This window comes from Talpa europaea (assembly GCF_964194135.1).
Source record: "Talpa europaea genome assembly, chromosome: 11".
Classification (NCBI taxonomy): domain Eukaryota; kingdom Metazoa; phylum Chordata; class Mammalia; order Eulipotyphla; family Talpidae; genus Talpa; species Talpa europaea.
The window spans coordinates 7,017,387-7,040,434 of NC_140078.1; the positions used below are offsets into that span (position 1 = coordinate 7,017,387).

Sequence of the window (23,048 nt, forward strand, 5' to 3'; positions counted from 1 at the left end):
GGCGCGCGCCCCCCCTGCACACCTGGACCCGGCTCCTTAAATAGCAGCGCGCGCGGGCGCCCCCGTCTGCAGGTGCGGCTGGCTCGGACAAAAATATAGATATATATATAATAAAATATTAAAATTACCGAGGAGCTCCCCGCGCTGCCGAGCGCCCCAGTGCCAAAGTTTCGCCGGCGCCACCGGGGCGGGGCGGGCGCGGGCGCTGCCCGGAGTCTCGGCGGCCGCGGCGCGCGGGGCGCGCGGGGGGCGCGGGGCGCGCGGGGGGCGCGCGGGGCGCGCGGGGGCGCGCGGGGGCCGGCCGGCGGGGGGGCGCGCGCGGGGCCGCGCTAGCAGTGGCCGGAGGAGGCGAGCAGGGGCTCGGGCAGCTGCTTGAACAAGTTCCGCAGGGTGCTGAGCTCGCGCGACAGCTGCTCCACCTTCTTCTGCAGCCGCTCGTTCTCGGCCGTGAGCTCCAGGACCTTGTGCTGCGTCTCCAGGTTGCGCATCTTGGCCTTGTCGCGGCTCTTGCGCACGGCGATGTTGTTGCGCTCGCGCCGGATCTTGTACTCGTCGCTGTGCTTGTCCACCGTCTTCTTGGCCTTGCTCTTGACCTGCGAGGGCGCCGGCGCCGCCCCCGCGAAGCAGGCGGCGGGGGGCGCCTTGGCGTCGGCGGGGCTCGGCGTGCCGGGCGGGCTGGACGACGAGGACGTGGACAGGCTCCCGCTGCTGCCGCTCGGCACCGCCTGGTAGCCGAGGTAGGCGCGCAGCGCGTACGGGAAGCCCGCCGCCATGCCTGCGGGGCCGCCGCCCGGCGCGCCGGCCTCCTCCTTCCGCTTGCAGTCCGCGGGCTCGAAGCCCGGCTCCGCCTTGAGCTCGGCGGGCGGCGGCGGCGGGGGCGGGGGGTGCAGGGGCGCGAAGCAGCCGGGGTGCAGCGCGCCCTTGGCGGCCCCCAGGCGCCCCAGGCTCACGTAGCCGTAGTCGGCCGCCTTCTTGCAGTTCTTGCCCCCGTAGTCGTCGGACAGCAGGTCGGAGAGGAAGTCGTGGTGCGGCCCGGAGGAGGCGGGCGCGGGGGCGGGCGCGGGCGGAGCCGCCTCGAAGGTGTCCGTGACCGCGGCCGGCGCCGGGGCCTGCGGCGCGCCCAGCGGCTCCAGGTACGGGCTGAAGTCGATGGCGCGCTCGTGGTCGCCGATGCTGCCCAGCTCGCCGGCGGGGGGGCGCGGCCCGGGTCTGGCCGCGGGGGGCGCCGCGGGGGCCGCCTTGCCGCCGTACGCAGCAGCCAAGCAGTCCGCCTCGTAGTAGAAGTTGGCCACTTCCATGGATTTAAAGGCGGGCGGCGGCGGCAGCGGGAGACATGCTGGGTCCCAGGCCACCAGGCGTTGCATGAACGCGGGCGCCCGGGGAGGGGGCCTGGGGCTGCCCGCTCCGGCCGGCCCGCAGGTGGCGCGGCCTCCCGGCCCCGAACTGCCGCCGCGGGGCTGCTGCCGGGGCTGAAGCTGCCGCTGCCGGGGCTGCCGCTGCTGCTGCCGCCGTCCCGGGGCCGCGCTCGGTGCGGGGGCTGCCGGCCGGACCCTCGGGTGGGTCCCCTTCCCGGTCCCGTGCGCGGCTCTGACTCGCTAAAGTTTCTCCCGAGCCCGGTTATTTATAAGGCGGCCCATGGCAACGGCTGCGTCACGCCTGGCGGCCGCCCCGGCCCCTCCCGCCGCGGGGCGCGCGGGCCCCCGAGTGGCCGCGGGGACCCCCGGGCGGGCGGCGGCGGGCGGCGGCGGCCCCGCGGCGGCCCCGGCGCGCGCCCCCGGGGGTCCCCCGCGCCCGGGGGGGGCGGCCTCACGCCCCCCGCCCACCCCCACCCCGCGGCCCCGGGATTGGGAGCGACGAGGGGCGGCGCGACCCCGCCCCCGGCCCGCCCCTCCGGGCTGGGGCCGCGCCGGGAGAGGCCGGGAGGGGCCCCGAGCGCCGGCCCCGCTCCAGGCACGGCCGGGCCCGCCCCCTGCTGGAGGCGGCGGCGGCCTCGGGATCCGCGCGCCCCGACGCCGCTCGACGGGGGCGCCGCGCCGGCCGGGCCCCGAGGGCCCCGACGCCGCCCGGCTCCGCGACGGGTGACCGTGTCCAGGCCGGGCCCGGGCGCGCGTCCCCGCCCCTCGGCGCGCCCCCAGCCCCGACGCGGAGGAGGACAGGACTCCACGCCCGGGCGCCTCCCGTCCTAAGCCGAGATGAGGACCCTGGGGGGAGGGGGGGGGGCGGAGGGGCGCGCCTCGCCCCAGCCCCGCCCCCCACACCTGCCCGCCCCCTTGCGCCACCCCCGCTCCCTTCCAGCCCCACCCACCCCATCCTGCAGCCCCGAGTGGGGAAGGGGCGCAGGTGGGGGAGGGAGTCGGCGGGAGGCAGGGCCCGGGCGCTCATGCTCAGTTCACGTCGAACCCCATCCGTGAAGGTGCCGTGCCCCCTCGTTCTCTGCCGGCCCAGACGCCCAAACACAAGGCTGAAGTTTCAAGTCCACTCTGGAGGAACATCAGAAAGAAAGGTCCACGCTGCAGAGGACGCAGAGGGGCCAGGAGGGGGAGCGTCCACCCACGGTCACAGGCCTCTCGCGTCCCCATTCGCAACAGAAAAGCGCTTTTTGCCACCCCGCAGCCCAAGAACCCGCTTCTGACGGTGATGAGGTGGCCGCTGCTGGGGCCATGCAGGAGAGAAGGGACTTCCCTGCTCTCTACCCAGCCCGGCTGTAGCTGGGGAGGGCCCCGACCTAGGCTGCCCTTTCTCCCTGGCCGGCCGGGAAGACGCTTTTGCTGCCCCTGGTTCATAGACGGGAGCCCGCCATGCCGTCCCGGATTTGACACAGGCCTGAGACACCCCCTTGCTCCCTCCAGGCCCATTCCTAAGCCATCGGGGCACCTCCTGGCCCCACCCCTCTGCCACGCCTTGCCCAGACCATCCTGGGGGGAGCGCCCAACTGCCTGGGGCTGACCCCCGGCCCACTGACCCCAGCCCTGGCCCTGGCGGGCAGGCGGGCATTGCTCAACCTTCAGCGTTATCTGCTGAGCTGGGGTGACCTCCGCCCTGGAGAACTGGAGAAATGACATCTCCCAGCGCCCTTGGGGGGTGGGGGGTGGGGAGGGATGAGATGAAACACCCGCCTAGCCTACTGGCTTTCTGGGCCTTCCCAACAGCCCAGACTGGCTTTCTGGGCTGGGGAAGGATCCAGGACCCAAGGGGGTGCAGCTGCGTTCGCCAGGGCCACCCAGCTAGGCCTTCCACTGTGCAGTGTCGGACACTCGGGGCTACACTTGAAGGGCACCACCTCCAAGAGGCCCTCCTGATCCCAGCTGCTGCTGCTTGTCCACCTGACTCCCCGCCAAACTGCCTCCTCCATGAGGGCTGGCCCTCAAATCCTGGAACTTCTGGGCCACGCATGCTCATACTTCACCATGGGATGAATGCATTTGCTGCGTATTGCCCCAGTTCTGTCCAGTGCAGGGCCTCAGGGTGCAGCTCAAAGGTTCCCTCCTCCAGAAAGTCCTCCCTGACCTCCCAATTGAAAGTCCCAGGCCCTCTTTCCACAATCCCTATTTTATCGCCTTCGTCATTCTCATTACAATCAGATTTTCCTCACCTACCCATTTTGCTTTCTGTCCCCACTGCCTCCTTCCGTTGCCAGCCCCATCAGATCAGGGATCATTGATTTGTTCAGCGTTGCTACCGTGCTGCCTAGAACAGTGCCTGGCACACGGAAGGGGCTCAGGGAATGCAGAATAAGAAGGCGGTGAGATTCTCCCAGTAGCTAGGCCTTGTGACTTCAGGCAAGATGGCTGCTCTCTCTGAGCCTCAGCACCCCCTTCCTGCCTCTCAAGGTTCCAGGGATGCAGTTAGACGGGAGACCTGAAGTTGATTTGGTGTGTGTCCTCAAGCCAATCTTCACCCTGTCTGAACCACACTTTCAGCTCTTTGCATGTATTAACTCATTTAATCCTCCCAATAATTTGTAGGAAGCAGGTCCTATTATTAGCTCCACTTTACCGTGAGGAAGCAGGCCCAGCAGAGCTAAGTGTGCCTCCCAAGGTCACAGTGGAGGGGGGAGTCTGTCCAGCTGACCTTTCCCTTCGGGTTTGTACTAAATCACACGGGCATAGCAATGTACACCCCATTTTCTGGCTGGAAAAGTTCAGTCCCAGAGACAGGTGTCCTGGGGCCATTCATACAGTAAGTCAAGAGGCAACCCAGGGCCTCCCCTGGTGGCACAGGCGGTTGAGCGCTGCACTGTGAAGCTGTCTGCAGCCTCTGCAGCGCTGGTTTAATCCCAGCCGGCCGGCGAGGGTCCCACATGGCGCAGCAGACCTCTCTTGTCTCACCTTCTGCTCCCCTCAGCAGTGTATTTCGTCAGTCTGCCTGTTCTGTTCCCCGCTCTGTCTCTGGTGAATCCTCTCACCCTCCCGTGCATCTGGCCTGTACCCCGGTTCTTGTATAAGTAAATAAATAAATCTTTAAAAAAAAAAAAAAAAGAGGCAGCCCAGACCCTGGGGGCCAGTCCCAAAGGACCAGTTCAGACCCATCAGGGTCATGCCCCTCTGGTCTCGGGGAAGGACTTTGCCCACTAAACTCTGAAGGGAGCCCTTTGCTTCCCACCCTCCGGGCCCAGGAGTCCCCACTCTGGCCCAACAGTGAGATCCGTAGCAGTTGCCACCCGATGCCACACAGGTCACCTGTGACGTCAGCCCGCTTCCACCAGCTTGTTGCTCAACAGGCCCGGCCTGCTGCCCCGCCAATGATGCTCAGCCCTTGCCCAAGGAGGTCCCTGAACCACGGCAGCCACGGGCCCGAGCACACCCCAGCAACCCACAGGCAGCAGGGCCGGACCCCAGGAGCTGCCATCACCGCCCTGACTTCTCCCGGGACATCCCCCATGGCAGGAACCTGGGGGCAGAAGGGGCTCAAACTGGCCACCAGCAGCCAAATCCAACCCACAGCCATTTTGCCTTTTTTTTTTTAATAAATTTATCACTAACATTTAAAGAGCAGGAGACCTAACATCAAAATCCCCATTTCCAGCTTCTCTTAAAACCCAAAGCTGTAGGCTGGGCCCACGAGAAGGCAAGTAGTGGGCAGCAGCCAGGTGGGGGCTGCAAAGGGAACACACTTGACTTTCTGGGAACACACACACCCCCACCCCCAGGCTACTCCCCAAATGCCTCCTCTTGGTCTCTGCAGCCTTGTCTTAGCCCCATGTTCAGGCCCGCAGGGAGCCCCCGCCACTTCGTTGCTGAGAGGGGTGAAGGCGTCCTCAGAGGCTAAGGAGTCGGCCAGCGGGCAGGGAAGGAGGCTGAAGGGCGCAGCAGCAGGGCATTCAGGGAGGCTGGCTCATGGAGGCTACAGGTGGGTGCCTGTGCCGCTCTCTGCCCTCCTGGCTGTGGCACTGCTGCACCCCCTCCAAACCTTGGTCTAGATAACAGGGCAATGGCCCTTCTCTCTGGGTGTTCTGGGCCTCCCGTCCCCTCACTCTGGCCTCCCCAGTGAGTGGAAATGAATCAGACTCCTCTTAGCCCCACCAAGGGCTTGACCAGGCACCACCTCACAGATGGGAAACAGGCCCGAGAGGGCTCGGACCTCTCCAAAGCCCACTTCCTCCAAGACCACGGTGAACCAGTAAAACAGCTGGACGCAAAGTCAGATTCCCCCAACCCCAATGCCTGACATTTACCCCACCACGCCGCCTCTTTGAGGTTGTCTCTCCATATGCCAAATGGGATCCAAATTAGATCCCTGGGGGCTGCCAGGCCTGGGGTCTGGAATTTCGGAGTCCCGGGATCTGGAATTTTGGAGATCTGGGAGACGGAGACCGGGGAGCTGGCGGGTGAAACTTGCCTGGGTATATGCTGCCCCCATGTGGCCGTCCATGGGAGTGCAGGACTAACTGAAATGAATCCTATTGATTGGGGACCTACTGGGTGTCTCACTTTGGAATACAGAGAAGTCAGCACTGTGGGTACAATCAGTGCTCACAGATCAGGAACAGACCACTAAAAAAGGCACTCACTTTCACTTAGTCATTCATCAAATCATTGGCACCTGCTGTGGCTCAGGCCCTAGAGACACTCACAAACCAGGCAGAAGCAATACCTGTCCTCATGGAGCTGACAGTCCCCTTGGGAGGACAAGCGCTTGAGTAACCGATACATCGTGTTAGATGCTAGTAAGCACTACAGAGAAAAAATACAGGAGAGTGGGAGCTGGGAGATTTGGTCTTAGCTTTAGATTAACATAGTCAGGGAGACCTCATTAAGGTGGTAGTTGAGCAAGAACAAGAATGCAGTGAGGGATCAGGCCATGCAACTCTCTCTCTCATGGGTCAGCACGCCTGACCCATGTAGTTGCTGTGGGTGGAGCAGAGGGAGAGTTGAAGGGAACACACACACCCCACCCCCAGGCCATGTCACAAAGCGCTTTGTGGGCCACTGTCAAGTCAGTGGCTTTTGCTGGCCAGTGGGAGCCACTGAGCACTCTAAGTGAGGAGGGGCAGGACCTCACTTAGATTCCGCAGAAGCCCTCTGGCCACGTGTAGAAGATGGATGACTGCACAGGAGGTAAGGGCAGCCAGCGGGCTCCACCAGGGTGGTGGCTGAATTGGTGAGAAGTGGTCAGGTTCTGAATCTGTTTTGAAAGGATCTGCCAACAGACCCAATTATATGGCCAGAGCGGTCATGCATGCGCCACTCCATCAGCAATAACCGGCCAAGGTGAACGATCTCACAAGCACTGGCAACAAGGAAAAATGTGATAAATTGGCCTGCAGTAAAATTTAAAACTTCCGGGACCTCCCTGGTGGCACAGCGGGTTGAGCACAGTGCTGTGAAGCTGTCCGCAGCTTCTGCAGTGCGGGTTCGATTCCCAATCTGCCAAGGGAGATTCCCACATGATGCAGCAGATCTCTCCTGTCACGCCCGCTGCTCCCCTCAACAGTGCTTTTGGTCCATCTGCCTGTTCTGTTCCCCTCTCTGCCTCTGGTGAATCCTCTCACCCTCCCACATCTCTGGCCGGTACCCCAGCTCTTGTTTAAATAAATAAATCTTAAAAAAAAAAATTTAAAACTTCAGGGCCTCAACAGACATAATCAACAGACCAGAAAGGCAGCCAGCCCACAGGACCAGGGAGGGTACTTCAGATCAGATCTCTGGTAAGGGGTGAAAATCCAGAATATATAAGAACTCGTACAACTCAACAACCAAAAATTGCCATTTAAAAATGGGCAAAGGACTTGAAAACACACTTCCCGAAGATCTAAGAAGAGCTAATGGGCTCCTGAGAAGGTGCTCATTGTCAGGAAGATGCAGGTCAAGGCCACGGGGAGATGCACTCACACCCACGGGAACGGTCACTACCAAGAAAAGCAGAAAATAGCACGAATTGGCAACGCTGTGGAGAAACTGAGACTTTCCAGGGTTAGTGGGATCGAAAAATGATGAAGCCACTGAGCAAACAGTGGCAGTTGCTCAAAAAATGAAGCGAAGAGGTACATGATGCAGCAAGTCCACACCTGGTTGTAAATCCAAAGAGCAGAAAGTGGCCCTCTGCTGGGAGCCCCCACAGGTCAGCCCCATCTGGGTCAGCCCCGGAATCATGCAGGTGGTGAGTAGGTGCTCAGTGACCAGGGAAAACAACACACTTGCCTCCCCCAGGACCAGTGTGGCCTCTCTGGTGTACTGTCTAGATTGGCCACCAGGGGGCGATAGAGCAGGTCTCCACCCTCCACAGGTGCTGCGCCCGGGAAAGCACCTGCCGGCAGATTCTGGGAGGTCAGAGACCCCAGCACAGTGGGTACCAAGCCCAGATGCGAAGAGAAAGGTCCCATCCTTATGCTCACTCCTCTACTTCAAACTCTGCTTCCCCCTCGACTCAGCTGCCTTCAGTTACAGGAGTGCCAGCCACTGAGAAATGCAGCAAACCGGATGAATCTCCAAAATCCTGCACGGAGTGAAAGACACAAGGAACATTTACAGGGCTGCCCCACGAGACAAAGGGAGGACACTCCTATTTGGCTATGATTTAGGTTATTTGGGGAGGGTTGCAAAGGTTTTTTTTTTTCCTTTTGCCTTTTATACATGTATGCAGCCATCTAATATGGAAAAGCATCCCCAAGCCTCAAAAGCAACCTACCAAATCGCGCCAAATAGGAACATTCTACTTCAGAGAGCAGAGGAAATATGCACACAGAGCTCTAGAACGGGCAAAGGTAATCTATGATGGAAAAGAGTGGACAGGAGGTTGCCTCGGAGAGGGGACTAACAGGGCAGAGGCAGGAGATACTTTCGGGGGTGATGGTAAATGTTCTGTATGCGTTTCGCAAGGCTGCCATCACAAAGTGCCACAAACCCAACAGCTTAAAGCAATGTAAAGTTACCCCTCACAGCTGTGGAGACCAGAAACCTGAAATCAGGCCATGCACCCCCTGAAGTCGCTGGGGAAGAATCCTCCTTACCGCCTCCAGCTCAGGGCGGGTGCCAGCAGGCCTTGGCGCTGCCTGACCTGCCGCTGCCTCCCGGTCTCCTCTCCCCTCCCCCCCAGTGTCTCTACGTCCATTCTCCCTACTCTTATAAAGGGGCCCCTTGGAGTTAGAGCCCCTCTGGTCCAGAATGAGCTCACCTCACTTCCTTACCTCTGCAAGACCCTATTTCCAAGTAGGGCCACAGTCACAAGTATCAAGGCCCTGATCTCAGGTGCACCTTTCCGAGGGGCACAATTCAACCTATTGCTCTGCATCTTGGAGTTTGGATCACACAGGGAGAAGCATTTGTGGAAAATGATCAAAAGGACACCTGAGGTTTGTGTGTTTCTCTGAAAGTGAGTTTCTCCAACAGTGAAACAATTACTGGATCTAGCTAATGGGGTGTGATGATGGATTTGGGGGTGAGTCCTACCAGTATCTGCGGCTTTCTCTGCATTTATTTGCCCTCCATGAGGGTCTTTCACTCGGAACAACCCCTCTGTCTTTCCTCCTCAATCTTGACCTTGATGCTGCTGAAGAGGATGGACTAGTTACTTCACAGAAGGTCCCTCCTGTGGGTCTGCCTGAAGTCACTCATGGTTGGACCAGGCTACGCACCCCTGTTAGGGACCCCAGGTAGTGGTGTGTCCTCGCAGGACTGTCCCCTTTACTGTGATGTTAATACTGGCCTCTCAGCAACGATGATATGGCAACTGTTCCACGACTGTTTTTCTCTTTGCAACGAGGAAGTATAGCGGGATATCTTTGAACTATTCATCCAATTCCTCCTCCAACTTTCACCCACCAATTTTAACATCCATCCTCAATCAGCTATCACGTGTATTAAGTGACCCCCCCCAACTTAGCAGCTTAAAAGAAGCCTCATCCATGTGCTCAGTTTTTTTTTTAGGATTCATTTATTTATTTATACAAAGACACGAATGAAATTCACTCTAGTGATAACTTTTACTTAATCCAAATAGCTAAAATCTTCTCATTTCAACAGGTACGCGGTATAAAAATTTAACAAGATATCTGCCATGTCTTGTCACACTGGCTCTGAGATTCGGGGTGTACTGAACATTCGGGGTCCACTCCAGGTTGGACGAGCAAGGTCGGGGCTACTTCCCAGGGGGGCTCGCTCCTGCGGCCCCTACGGTCCCACCCTAAGGGCTCTTCCCAAGGCCCTTCAGTGACCTCACCATGTGGACGCTGTCCTCCCCCAGGGAGTGACCACTGACAGCCTGTGACGCCTGATGCCTTTTATGACCTCATTTTCCAACACAGCGTCACTTCTGCCAGATTCCACCGCCTCGAACCGAATCACCGAGTCCAGCCCCAACTCCGAAGGAAGTGACTCCACTGCACCCCCTGAAGTGGGTCACAGAGCTGGTGAATACATCTTTTTTTTTTTTTTACACAAGCACTGGGTATAGTCAAAAGCGCAGGAGGGTGAGAGAATTCACCAGAGCCAGAGCGGGGAGAACAGGCAGAAGGACCGAAGGACACTGCTGAGGGGAGCAGCGGGCGGCAGGAGAGGTCTGCGCGCCATGTGGGACCCTCCTCCGGTGGCCGGGGAGCAGCCGGGGATCGAACCAGCGCTGCAGAGGCTGCGGGCAGCTTCGCAACCCAGCGCTCAACCGCTGCGCCATAGGGGAGGCCCCTGGTGAAATATATCTTAAAACCACCACACACACCCCTTTATTCGCTAGGTGATCTCAGCAGGGTCCCATGGATTGGATTTCATTCCAGGGGTTCCAAATCCATGGGTTCCTCCTGTTGTTCATCTCGACGTTCCACCTGGCCCCCGTTGGGCCGGGGTGCCCCCTTTCAGCTATCCGGGGGCCTCTCACCGTGGCCCCATCATTCTGGGAGCACACGGAGACGTCCAGGCTCGACTTCTACTTCCCTCTCGGCCAAGGCCAGTCCCTTTCGGTGGAGAACAGCGCCAGGGCGCGCCCCAGCTTTTCCATGTTTACCAGCCTCCTTGGGGGGCTGATGCGTTTCCCATTTCCAAGGAGCCTGCGCCTTCCAGGCGCTGGTTTTCCTCTCCCCTCCATTGCACTTCACATCCGCCGCCCTCTTTCCATCAGGCCACTGCCTCTGCTGTTTATTTGCAGACCTTGCGTGTGTATTCCCAGCACTTCTGTTTGAGACGCCGCAGTGCCTCCGGCTCTGACGTCTGTCTTCCTTTGTCCCTGATGCACCCTTTGGCCAGAATGCCTTTATTTTGAAGTAACCAAAACAAATATTAAAGCGTTTTCTTGCCTTTGATCCATTTGAGCTTTTTTTTTAAGTTGTGCAACATTTACCTTTTTTTTTTTTTTAAGATTTATTTATTTATGCATACAAGAACTGGGGTACAGGCCAGAGGTGCAGGGGGTGAGAGGATTCACCAGAGACAGAGTGGGGAGCAGAACAGGCAGACTGACTGAAATACACTGCTGAGGGGAGCAGCGGGGAGACAGGAGAGGTCTGCTGCACCATGTGGGTAGCTCCCTGGCCCACTAGGGATTGAACTTGTGCTGCAGAGGCTGCGGATTGTTTCACAGTGCGGTGCTCAACCTCTTGCGCCACCAGGGAGGCCAACATTTACCATTTTTAAGGTTACAATTCTGTGGCAGGAAATACATTCACAATGTAACGGCATTATCTACACCCGAAAACCTTGCATCCTCCCCAACATAAACTCTGCCCCCATCAACCACCCCCTCCCCACCCCCGGTGCCCCCTTCCTGCTCGCTCTAGCCCATGGCGCCCACCCTTCTGCCGTGTCTATGAATGGGGCTGTTCCCGCACGAGTGTCACCCTGCAGGGAGCATCCTTCTGTACCTGGTTTCTCAGCATGACGTTTCCGAGGTCCATCCATGTTGCAGCCTGTGTCAAAACTCCATCTTTGAATGGCTGAATAGTATTCCATGGTGTATCTACAGCTTCTTCGAATTTATATTTTCACACCCCATATTGTGATTTCCAGCCATCTAGAGCCCACCTGTGTTTGCAGTGTGACTTCAGGATTCAGTGCTATTGGCGGCCAGGTCCCAGTATCATCTTCTGGAAATCTCTCCTTTCCCCCACGGGCTGCGTTTGTTGTATATTTGGTGTTTATCCATCTGTCCATCTCTGGCCCCACTGCTCAACCTCACTGGTGTGTTTCTCTTCACACCAGCACCCCACTTTTTTACTATGTGGTGCATGTCTTTTAACTGCCGGAAGGGGAAGTTCCCCCCCCCCCCCGTCCTGTTCTACTCTAAGGTCACATGCCATGCCCCCTGGAATCCTTAGCTCCTCCTGTGCCGATGGGACCTTCCCTATTCCCACACAACAGTGAGGAAACGAGGCTTCAGGAAAGGGATGCGATGGATCAAGTCTACAGAGCTGGACCTGGCAGAGAAAGGACAGGCCAAGTCTGCCTCTAGGGTCGACCTTGATCCCCAGCAGCCAGCTGCCTCTCCCATCTGCAGGCCCCAGGGCTTTCATCTGTAAGAAGAGAGATGGGCTGGCGTGGCCTGTGGAGCTGGGCCCTTCCCTCATATCAATCAGTGTTTAACCAGGAAACCACTGAGCATGTGAACACAGGGACCTTCTCAGGGGGAGCTGGTTACAGAGATGATGGAGGAGAGGCTTGGAGACTGACCACACCAGGGAGCCATAGCTACCTCTGAGCTGGAGAGACTGACTCAGGGGTCACATTTCAGCAGCCCACTCGGTAAATCTAGAGACATACTGGGCCATCCTGGGGGAGCTGGAGCCCAAAGGAGACGCAGTAGTTCACAGAGATACCGACCAAGGTGTAAGGAGCCAGAAACACTCCCTCCAGCCTCCAGTGTCCCACCACCGCCTCCCAGTGGCCAATAAAGTCACTTGGCCTGGACCTGAGAACTGCAGCCCGCAGAGCTCAGCCCCTCCAAGTTCGGCGGGGGATGGATCTGAGAACAAAGAGGAACAGGATGGCCCTTCCAGGTCGCAGTTTCCACCAGCTGTCCCCACTGTGGTCTGAGCCTGGGATTCTTGAATCTAATGGCACCATACCCTCCTCCAGCTGCAGTGCATCCTGGGATGGCATCTTGCCCTCTGGTGACTCTGCTTTTCCAACATCTGTCTAAGCGCTTTCCCATATCCATCCTTCTCCCTGGCGTGTCTATGTGGTCTCCATTCCCCACGCTGGGCCCAACTGATACACCAGATACGCCATCAGGGACAGAATGGCAGAGTGGTAACATGTGATATTGTGGACAGCCTGAGAAATGACCCAGCGGGGGAGGCCGACATCAAGTGAGCTGGGTCCCCAAGTCAGGGCCGATCCGGAGGCCCCGTGTGGGTGGAGCTACAGAGTGACCGCAGGGATGTCAGGATGCTGGGTCCACAAAGATGCTGAGGATCCCCGAGCCAGGCTCCAGCTCAGCTGAGAGGCACCGAGTGGCTCTGGGCCGAGGGAACCAGCTTCTACTAGGGCCTGTCTGTGTTCACAAGTCACCCCATGTTCATCCGCTACAGCTGTGTAACAAGTACCCGAGACATGTTTTCAGTTCTGGAGGCTGAAGTCCAAGGTCAAGGTGTCAGCTGAGTTGGTTTCTCCTGAGGCCTCTCTCAGGGCCAGCAGATGACCACCTTCCCCTGCGTCCCCACATGGTCCTCCCTCGGTGCGTGTCTGTGTCCTCTCCTTATAAGGACACCAGTCATAGTGGACTTGGGCCCACCATCTGACCTCATTTAATCACCCCTTTATGCCCATGAATCACCCTGTCTCCAAATACAGTCACATGCTGACATACTAGGGTTTGAGACTTATATATGGATTTGTGGGGATACGACTCAGCCCATTACAACCCCTCATCTCACAAGGTGGGCATTTTCAGCCTTATTTTCCAAATGAGGAAATGGAAGCCCAGGCGATGATTTGCCCAAGGCCACCCAGAGCTGGGTCGGCTTGGGGCCGGGGCTGCTCCTCTTCCTGCCAGGCCCCAAGGAGTCTTCTCTGTGACTTCCTCTGATGCTGGGGAATGGGTTCAACCTCCCCTTTGACTCCTTTGCCCTGTGTGATGAGACTCTGGCCCACCATTTACTGAGAATTCATTATGTGCCACTGGCTGTTCCGCTGGCATTGCAGACCCAGTCTTTATGCCCAGGAGGCAGCTCGGCAGGCCCTGCACACACCTCAGAGAGGCCCTCCCTGAATGCCCTATTTGTAATGATGCTTCCCCCACACATATCCACCTCCTGCTTTACTTTCCTATGTAGGGTTCTCGATACCTGTAATGACCCAATACGTGTATTTGTTCATTATATCCCCCACACTGAACTGTAAGGTCCATGTGGGTAGTCCCAGGTCTTGATGTATCCTTAGTGCACAAATGTGATTCTCAACCCATCAGGTGCTCAATGCTGGTTCAGCAATCAATGAGCACATGCTCACCAGTCCTCTGAGGCTCAGAGAAGGGTCCCAGATCTACCCAAGTTGACCCAGCTACCAAATAGTGAAGCTGGAACTCACTATTCCAGCTGTGTAATCTGTGTTCTACACCCAGGCCGGTTTCCTTAACTTGAACTTCCTTCCAAATCTCTCTCCCTGTTCTGTGGCTTCCCAAACCAAGCTAACCTCTACCCCAAACCTCTCCCGGCTACCCCATGGGTGAGGCTGAGCTGGCCTGCAGTACCATGTTTTGCCAGCAGGTGTCAGCATAGACCTCCTCGTGCCCACAGCGTGCCAGAGGCGAATGTGCGTGCAAGCAGTGACAGCTGCTTTTAAAGTGAACCAGATCCGGAGCTGGGCTCCCAGGGGTCAGAGGTGACTCAGCAGAGGCCCTGCCCTCCATTCCAATGGGAAGACATTCCTGTACAGCCTCCTGTCAATAAAAGCTCAGAGACATGTCAGCTCTTAATCCAACTGCATCATTCACACATGAGTCACAAGCAGTTATGCCCATAAATCACCAAGTAGCTGCCGGGTTCAGGATTCCTGGCATGCTTCCCATTCTACCTCCCCAACCCCACTTTAGGGGGGAGCACATGGAGCCAAGGAAAGAAACAAAAGAAACAAGCACACAGCAAGAATTAGCTTGCATCAGACTCCTCCCAGTGGGGCCCCAGGGTGGCTGCAGTCTGGGGCACTTGTGAACATGGCTGGCCCTCCCGATGCACACAGGAGGAGGGCTTCCTAGGGTGGCTGGGGAAGCAGAATTGCTGGGGTGAACTGCAGATCCATGGGCTGCTCCAACTGCGGTAGAGGGAGGTGTCTCCCCCCAGTTCACCTACAAATCAGTTTCTCAACCTCCACCCTACTGACATTTTGGATCAGAGAATTCACATCAGAAGAGGACAGAGGCCAGTGCTATCACCATCCCTGATGTAACAAACACAAATGTCTCCAGACATTACCAACGTCCCCAGTTGAGAACAACTGCTCTGAACTCACACAGCCTACAGTGGGGGGTTTCCAAGCACACGTTCCAAAAGCAGATCTGTCAGAGCTACCTTCCCTCTGGCAGACACCTGCCTTCTCACTTTGCAAGGGGTCCACTGACCTCACTCATCCCTGGTTCAAGGATAAGCACTTCGGTCCTTGTGGATCACTAGCAGGGTCTGAGGATAGACATTAGCGCATAGCACCGGGACAGTGCTTCCTGACTCCAAAAATGATACAGAGACCGTGACGTGTCATCCTTATTCTTAGGAGATACAACGGGCACAGGACTGAATCTCCAGTGGTTCAGAAAACAAACACGCAAAGAATGAACCATCAGGCAACACGAGGTGAGAGTGGGGGGTGAGTGTGAAGGTGATGTGGAAGCTTATCACGCTAGTCTTACAACTTTTCTATACATTTTACATTATTTTAGAAATTACTATTTAAAGAGTTTTTATCACCTGTGTTCTCTTATTTTTAAAACATAAACCAGGTTATTATTTTATAATCTGTTATTCCCACCTGCTCCTAGGAAAAGCAAAATCACTCCTTGATGGAGCTTAGGATCCAGGCTCCATTTGGGCACGTCCCAAGCAACTCCCAGAAAGGGTTCTCGGTACAGTAAGCGTGGCAGGCTGGAAGGCCCTTTGCCTTTACGTGGGTCCCTAAATGCTTGAAAAGAAATTCCACCCCACATTACCAGCAATTAATAACACTACTAGGGATCTACCCAAAGGACACAAAAACATTGATTCAAAAGAACACCTGTACCCCTATGCTCACAGCAGCACTATTTGCAATAGGTAAAACCTGGAAACAACACAAATGCCAAAAAAAAGATGACTGGATCAAGAAGATGTGGCATATATACTCAATGGAATATTATTGAGCAATCAAAAAGGATAAACTCTTGCCATTCACAGCAACATGGATGGAGCTAGAAGGAATGATGCTCAGTGAAATAAGCCAGAAGGAAAAAGAAAAATATCAGATGGTTTCACTTATAGCAGGAATATAGGGGAACCCAATAAGACATCAGTGTAAAAAAATAGTAACAGTACAAAACACAACAAAGTGAAAACAGATAATTATAAATTAGAGACATCCTGCAGGGGAGGAGGAGGGAGAGGGGTCAGAGGGAGGGAGGGAGGAGCACAGGGGACTGAGGTGATGGTGCACGGGTGCATTGGGGAAGGAAACTCTATGGGGACTACACCTGAGGGGGTGGGGGGAAGCAAATACTGTTTAAAAATGAACAATGGGGCCTCCCTTTTGACGCAAGGGGTTAAGATGCAACCTCTGAAGCTATCCGCAGCCACTGCAGCACTAGTTCGATCCCTAGCCAGGGAGCAACCCATATGGCGCAGCAGACCTCTCCTGTCCTGCCCACTGCTCCCCTCAGCAGTGTATTTCAGTCAATCTGCCTGTTCTGTTCCCCACTCTGTTTCTGGTGAGTCCTCTCACAGCCCACGCTTCTGACCTGAACCCCAGGTCTTGTATGCATAAATAAATCTTAAAAAAAAATTTAAAAAATGAACAATGATGTAAAAAATTAAAAAGAAATTAAAAAAAAAGAAATACCACCCCACATTAACAGTATTTATAGGCTCCTCCACCATCCCAGTTCCCCCACCCCTCCCCCAGGCAGCCCAGGTCCCTCCTGCAAGTGAAGCATCCCCAAATCCTTGGGAGGACCTGGTGGGTCAAAGGGTAATCTTATCTCCCTCTGGTGACTGATCCAGGGATCGGCATGCGATGTAAGAGGACCAATGAGGCCCAAGGACTTGGACTGACTTTACTGATAAAAAGCTAGACGGTGACTTTATGAGACTTCTAAGTCCAGGATTCTTTGATGCTGCCCGGAGAAGGCCAAAGAAGCTGGCCTAAGAAATGAGAGGCCATGAACTGAGCTGAGAAGCCAGCAGCCAGCACCCACTGCTGCTCAGGCAAGAGGCCATCGGACCTTCCAGCGCAGCCCGCAGCTGTGAGAGCCAGCAGAGGCGCCACCAGCCAAATCAACTGTAAAAGAAATCCATCAGTGCTGTTTCAGCAACCATTTGGGGAATGGATGTGAAGATTCAGGGAGGTGATAACATAACCTGGCATGCAGTAAGTGCCTAATAAGTGCTGGTCATAGCTGACCATACATTTCTGCTCTTGTCACCTTTGCCGATCACTCCTAGGTGGAGGGGCACTAGGAGGGCTTACGGTGGGAAGCAAGCAATGAACTGTGATAAACACACAGGGAATTTACTAGAGAATAATGGGAAATTCTCAGGAACACCAAGGGCTGGAAAACCTAAGAAAACAGTTCAGATTCTAGAGGCCAAAAAGCACTAAAATTTGCCATTGTGGCTGAGGCTGTTGGATATCTAATGAAAAGAAAAATTCTTATTAACAGAACTGCCGCTTTTTAGTTAGTCCCCTGGGGTAACAGCGGGGGGCATGCACCTGAGTTCCAACCTATGGGAGAGAAGCGGGGAAATGGTGCCCTCTTTGTTCCTTCCCACCAGCTGGAATAGGACAAATGTCTGGCGTATGAGCCACCTCCTGGGACCCTGAGGTGGCAGTCACCTGTTAAGGATGGTAGAGCTGCCACCTGTTAAGGCCTGGTGATAGTGGAGCCCCACACCACCTCTGGTCGCCAACAGCTCGTGAGAGAAGAAATGTCTGCTGAGTTTAAGCCGCTGTACGTTGAGTCCAGGCCAGTGTCCTTTCGTGTCCCCATCTTACAAATAGGAAAACTGATGCACGTGGCCCTAACACAACAATGACAATGTCAACAGCCACCAATATTGACTGAGCCAGGCCCCGCCCTTCCTGGCTTTCTGATCTTTCATTACCCACTAATTCCCCTGGACTTGGGACGGCACCTGACCCCCCGCCAGTTTCATTCTCACGTCCTGGCCTTTGCTCTTGCCATACTGTCCAGCACACCCTGCTTTACCTTTTCTCCCTGGTGAAACTTCCTCTTTGGGCAAGTTGACTATTCTTGCAGCTGGGAACTCTCTGCAGCCCACGGTCCTTCTGCCAGGCTATGACCTGGGTCTTTTAGCTCCCTGAGGACCCCGAACCCACTTTTTCTCAACCTCTCACACATTCAGTCAAAACATTAAAAGTCAGTAAGGCTCCTTCCCCAGACAGGGCCTTTGCTCGGGCTACACGATCTGGCTGGAACACAACTCTCCCACAACCTCCCCTGGCTCCCTTCTTCCCTGCTGTAAGTCTGCTCACATCTCTGCTCACACGACTTTCCCTGGCCACCCTCCCAACCTGCAGGGCTTCTTCTCCTGCCCAGCGTTTCCCCAAAGCTGCCATCACCTCCTAGCATGCCACAGCTTATCTCCTGCTGACTGTACACCTCCCTCCCACGCCCAAGGGGCAGCTCCATGAGGCAGAGCCTTTGTCATTTCTTGCTCCTGCTACGTTTTCAGGACCTAAAAAATGTCCTGCCACACGGCACATGCTCAGTAAATATTTTCTGGATGAATGAATGGGCAAAAAAATGAAATGATAGCGATGTTCATTTCTGCCGGCAATTTTGTTGTTTGAAACATACATAAATATGCATGAAGAGGGATCTTAAACATTCTTCTAGATGTCAGGACTCACACTCCATTCCCCACCAGCCCCTTTGCTCTCCCCTCATTATCCCCCACCCCCACCCCATGGCACTGGAGAAGAGCAACGCTGACAGGTGCACACACACTGTCAGGTGGAGGAGGGGCTGCAGGTGGGAGTCCTCACCACAGCCGCCTTCATCCCGCCTTCACCCTGATTCTACCGCTACCGCCATCACTCTGGTCCCTTCTCCCGCAGCATCTCTCACTAGGCTCACCCACCCTAATCCACCTCTGCTCAGCCGCAGCGGGGTCCCACCTCTTCCCTCCCTGCTGGCTTTGCTGTAACTTGGTGACCAAAGTCACATCAGAAACCACGTTTCTCCACCAGAGGAGGACTCAGTGCCCACGTGACAGCTCTGCCTGGGATGTCCTGCTGGAATCTCACACAAAGTGCACCCAAAACAGAACCCCAGACGACCCCCTCCCCAAACGTGCTCAGGCAGCAGCCTCCCCATCTCAGGCCATGCCACCTCTCTCCTTCCAGGGGCTGGGGCCAGACACCTGAGTCTCCGCATGATGCTGGGCTTCTCCTTCCCTCCCCCCTCACCCACCCGCAGGTAAATCCTGGCCGCTCCACCTTCAAAATGCATCCGGAATCAACCAGCCGCTTCTCCACCTTCAGGGTGACCTAAACTGACCGCTGGCTCCCCTACCTGGACTATGGTAGCCACCTGCTCCCCAGCCGCCTGCCTCCACCCAGCCCCTGCATCTATCCTCCACAGCCAAAGCAATCCTATTAAAAGGTAAAGTCAAGGTTACTGTACAAGTCTTGACCAGACGGTCACTGGGCTATCTGTGGGGGCGGAACGATTCTGTGTCTGCACCATCCCATCCCCACGCCACAGATCACTCCCCAGCCCCTAGATGTGCTTCGTGCAACCAAAGAAGTGAATTCTTCGTTTTTTGTTACTTTCATAGCTGCTCTCTGTTGGCAAGTTGGGTAGAAACAAGTCTCTCCAACACAGCAGGTGGGAATGTCAATTGGCAAATGATTCCAATGTCAGTGTCTCCCTACCTATTGATCTGTTTGTCAATATCTGCCAAAATGACAAAGACATTTAACATTTGTCACAGCAACCCCACTTCACTTCAAGAGTGTGTCCTATTGATCTACCTTCACACTCAAAAAAACCTTGTGTACAGGTTTATAACACCTAAAGGCAGGAAAAAACTCAAGTGTCCATTAATGGGCAACTAGTTAAATGAATCGTGGTCCTGCCACACCATGGGATACTATGAAGTTGGAAGGGGGAAAAATGAAGAAATATGATAGTTAAAGCAAAAATAACCAAAAAAAAAAAAGAATAAATTAAACTTCATCAAAAGTAATAATACTTGTGGGCCTCCCCTGGTGGCGCAGCGGTTAAGCACTGAGTTGCGAGGCTGCCCGCAGCCTCTGCAGTGCCAGTTCGATCCCTGGCCGCCGGCGAGGGTCCCACAAAAAAAAAAAAAGTAATAATATTTGTGCATCAAAGGACACTCTGAAGAAAGTGAAAAGACAACCAACAGAGAAAATATTGGCCAAGTGATATATCAGATCCAGAATATATAAAGAGCTCCTATAATTCAACAACTAATAGATAACTCAATATTTAAATGGGCAAAGAGTCTGGATAGATACTTCTCTTAAAAATACATGCAAATGGTCACTAAGCACAGGAAAAGTTACAAGGGAAATGTAAATCAAAGGCACCCCAGATACCAGTTCACACTAATTGTGGGATTGTAACAAAAAATACTAAGTGTTGGTGAGGATGTGGAGCTTCTGGAACACTCAGACAATGCTGGGGGTGCAGCTGCAGTGGAAAGTTTGACAGTCCCTCAAAAAGTTAAACACAGTGACCGTTTCACCCAGCAGTTCCACTCCTAGGTAGAGACATGAAACATCTCCACACAAGCCTGTACCTGAATGCCCACAGCAGCATGACCAGCAGTGGCCAAAATACAGAAACTCTAATGCCCATCGGTTGAATGGAAAAGCAAAATGCGCTCCATTCATACACTGGACTGTTATTTGGCCATAAAAAAAAAGAAGGAAGTCCTACATCACCGTGAAGCCTGAAAAGTGATATTCAGTGGAAGAAGCCAGACACCCCTCCCAAAAAAAGCCACATATTATCTGATCCTACTATATTATTATATTTAATAATAGGTGTATAAAATTTTTATTTTCAAGCATGTGAATTTCCTAAATACTAAAAAAAAAAATTTTTTTTTAATGTAAGTTAGGTCATGTGATTCCTGTGTTTAAAACCCTAGAGGGGGCCTCCCTGGTGGCACAAGGGGTTAAGTCTCAGCACTTTGAAGCTATCAGCAGCCACTGCAGCATGAGTTCGATCCCCAGCCAGGGAGCAACCTACATGGCACAGCAGACCTCTCCTGTCTCTCCCGCGGCTCCCCTCAGCAGTGGATTTCAGTCAGTCTGCCTGTTCTGTTCCCCGCTCTGTCTCTGGTGAATCCTCTCATCCCCCCCGCCACACACACACACACATACCTCTGGCCTGTACCCCAACCTTTGTATGCATAAATAAATCTTAAAAAAAACAAGACCCCCCTAAACCCTTTCCTGTCCCTGCCCCATTAGTCTCTCTCTCCCCTCCTCTCTGACCTGCCCCCTTGCTTCCCTCTTTCTCTCTCAATGGCTCCTGGCTCTCTCTTTGCTCTTCCTGGACCTGGCAAGTATGTTCCTGCCTCAGGACCTCTGAACTTGCTCTTCTTTCAGTATGGCACAATTTGACCCCTAAATTTTACAACAGCTCTCTCGTTTCTTTTAGGTCTTGTCTCAAATGTCACTTTCTTCAAGAAGCCTTCCCACACACACACGTCCCAGAGGATGCTGTCATGTTCCATGATTCCCTAGAACAATGCCTGGGCCAGAATGAGCCTTCATAAAAGTGTGTTGAGTGAATGAATGATCTCAGGCCATCTGTCCCTCACCCATCTCATGCTGGCCACTAGGGGGTTTCCAGATGCCAGTGATAAAACAGGCACCCCCAGACTGCTGGGAGGTCTGCCACACATGCAGTTTTGCGGTGTGTTCCCCTGGAATCTAAAATCCAGTCCCCACCAAGATACGCCTCCCTTAGCTCCGGGGTTGAAAATCCAATTGTATAGTTAATAAATGACCCAAGAGATCAGCTATTTCCTCCAGAATTCATCAAAACTCGGGCCGCAATCTGTCTCAGTCATGGAAGCAAATTTGGAAGGAGGGAGCAGGGACCTGCAGGGCACAGTGGCCACCTGGGTCAGGGACACTCAGGAAACAGAGCCAAAGGGACTGTTTTTTCCCAGCAGCTGAGTTTGCAGATCTTAAATGCCCTGAGAACAAGGGCAGGATGGTGCCTCAGAATGTCATCCGCGTTTGGAAGTTGTCTTACCTCTCATCCTGCTTCCCTGGGCACCTGAAGGGTCTTTCCAAGGCCTGGGAGGCAGCCCCCATTTGGCGACACTGTACATGAGAGCAATTATTGTGGACTCTGTAGTCAGCTCCACACAGAGGTAAAACCCTGGCCCTCGCATTTGCCTGCTGAGAGAGTAAGAGCATCCTTACTCTGCGTTCATTCAGCAAATATTCATTGAGCTCCTACTATGTGCTCTATGCAGATGCAGACACAGGGGTTCAGCAGCCAACAAGGCAAACCAGGCCCTCAGGAGCTAGTTTTCTGGGGGGAGGGTGAGAACAGGAACTGCACATTCACTGACGATGCCAAGCGCTGTGAAGACAAAACAGGGTGATGTCACAGTGCCTGGAGGGGGGGCAACTTTGAGCAGGGTGGTCCGGAGGGGCCTCTGAGTAAACGGGAGGCTGGCGTTTCGCGCTTCGCCCAGCGCCCGGCAGATATGAAACGCTCCATAAATCTTTCAGTGTCTCCTAGGGTCGTTTTCATCCGCTTGCTGTCCTCTCCCTCCGGGGAATATGCGTTCCTGGGGGTCAGACAGCCCGTTCCTCCCCAGATGCACAGCGCCAGCTGGCACACAGTAGGTGTACGCACAGTCCTCGTGAGCTCTGCGCACGGTAGGGCTAGGTGATGGAGTCCAGTGTGAACGGCACCCAGCTGAGGCGCCCTGGTAAAGCCCCATCAAGTGCTCGCTGCCAGGCCCAGCTGGCGCCGTCCACGCGAGCTCCTCGCACACAGTAGGCGCTTCAAGGCGCGTACGGCGGAAACGCCCATTTCTGGGTCCGGGGAAGCACGGCCTCAGCCCCTTGCTCCTGCCGGGAAAGCGAGCCCGAGGTGGGCGGCGACCCGCGTCCGCGGGCGGGTGCCGGGCGCCGGGCGGAGCCGGGCCGGACCGGGCCGGGGCGAGCCTGGACGCGCCCAGCTGCGCCCAGCTGCGGCCCCGCCCCCGGAGCGCGCCGGTTGGCTGCGGCTCCGCGGCCGCTGATTGGCTGGCGTGGCCCCAGCGCGGGTGCCGATTGGCTGTGACGCGCGGCCGGGCGAGGGCCCCGCCGGCCCCGCCCCCGCGCCGGGCGCCGGGCGGTCATTGGGCGGCGTGATAGCGCCGCGGTCCCGCGGCCCTGCCGCCGCCGCCAGCAGAGCGCACCGGGCGGGCCGGGCGAGTGGCC

General features: G+C 55.6%; 1 protein-coding gene across 1 annotated transcript; it reads right to left on the reverse strand.

Moving 5' to 3' along the window:
* Window positions 1-329: 329 nt before the first annotated feature.
* CEBPB (CCAAT enhancer binding protein beta) lies at window positions 330-1,364 on the reverse strand (the record flags this gene model as incomplete). Its single annotated transcript, XM_084248334.1, has 1 exon — window positions 330-1,364. One exon carries the CDS (start codon window positions 1,362-1,364, stop codon window positions 330-332), a length of 1,035 nt encoding a protein of 344 aa, XP_084104460.1.
* Window positions 1,365-23,048: the final 21,684 nt, after the last annotated feature.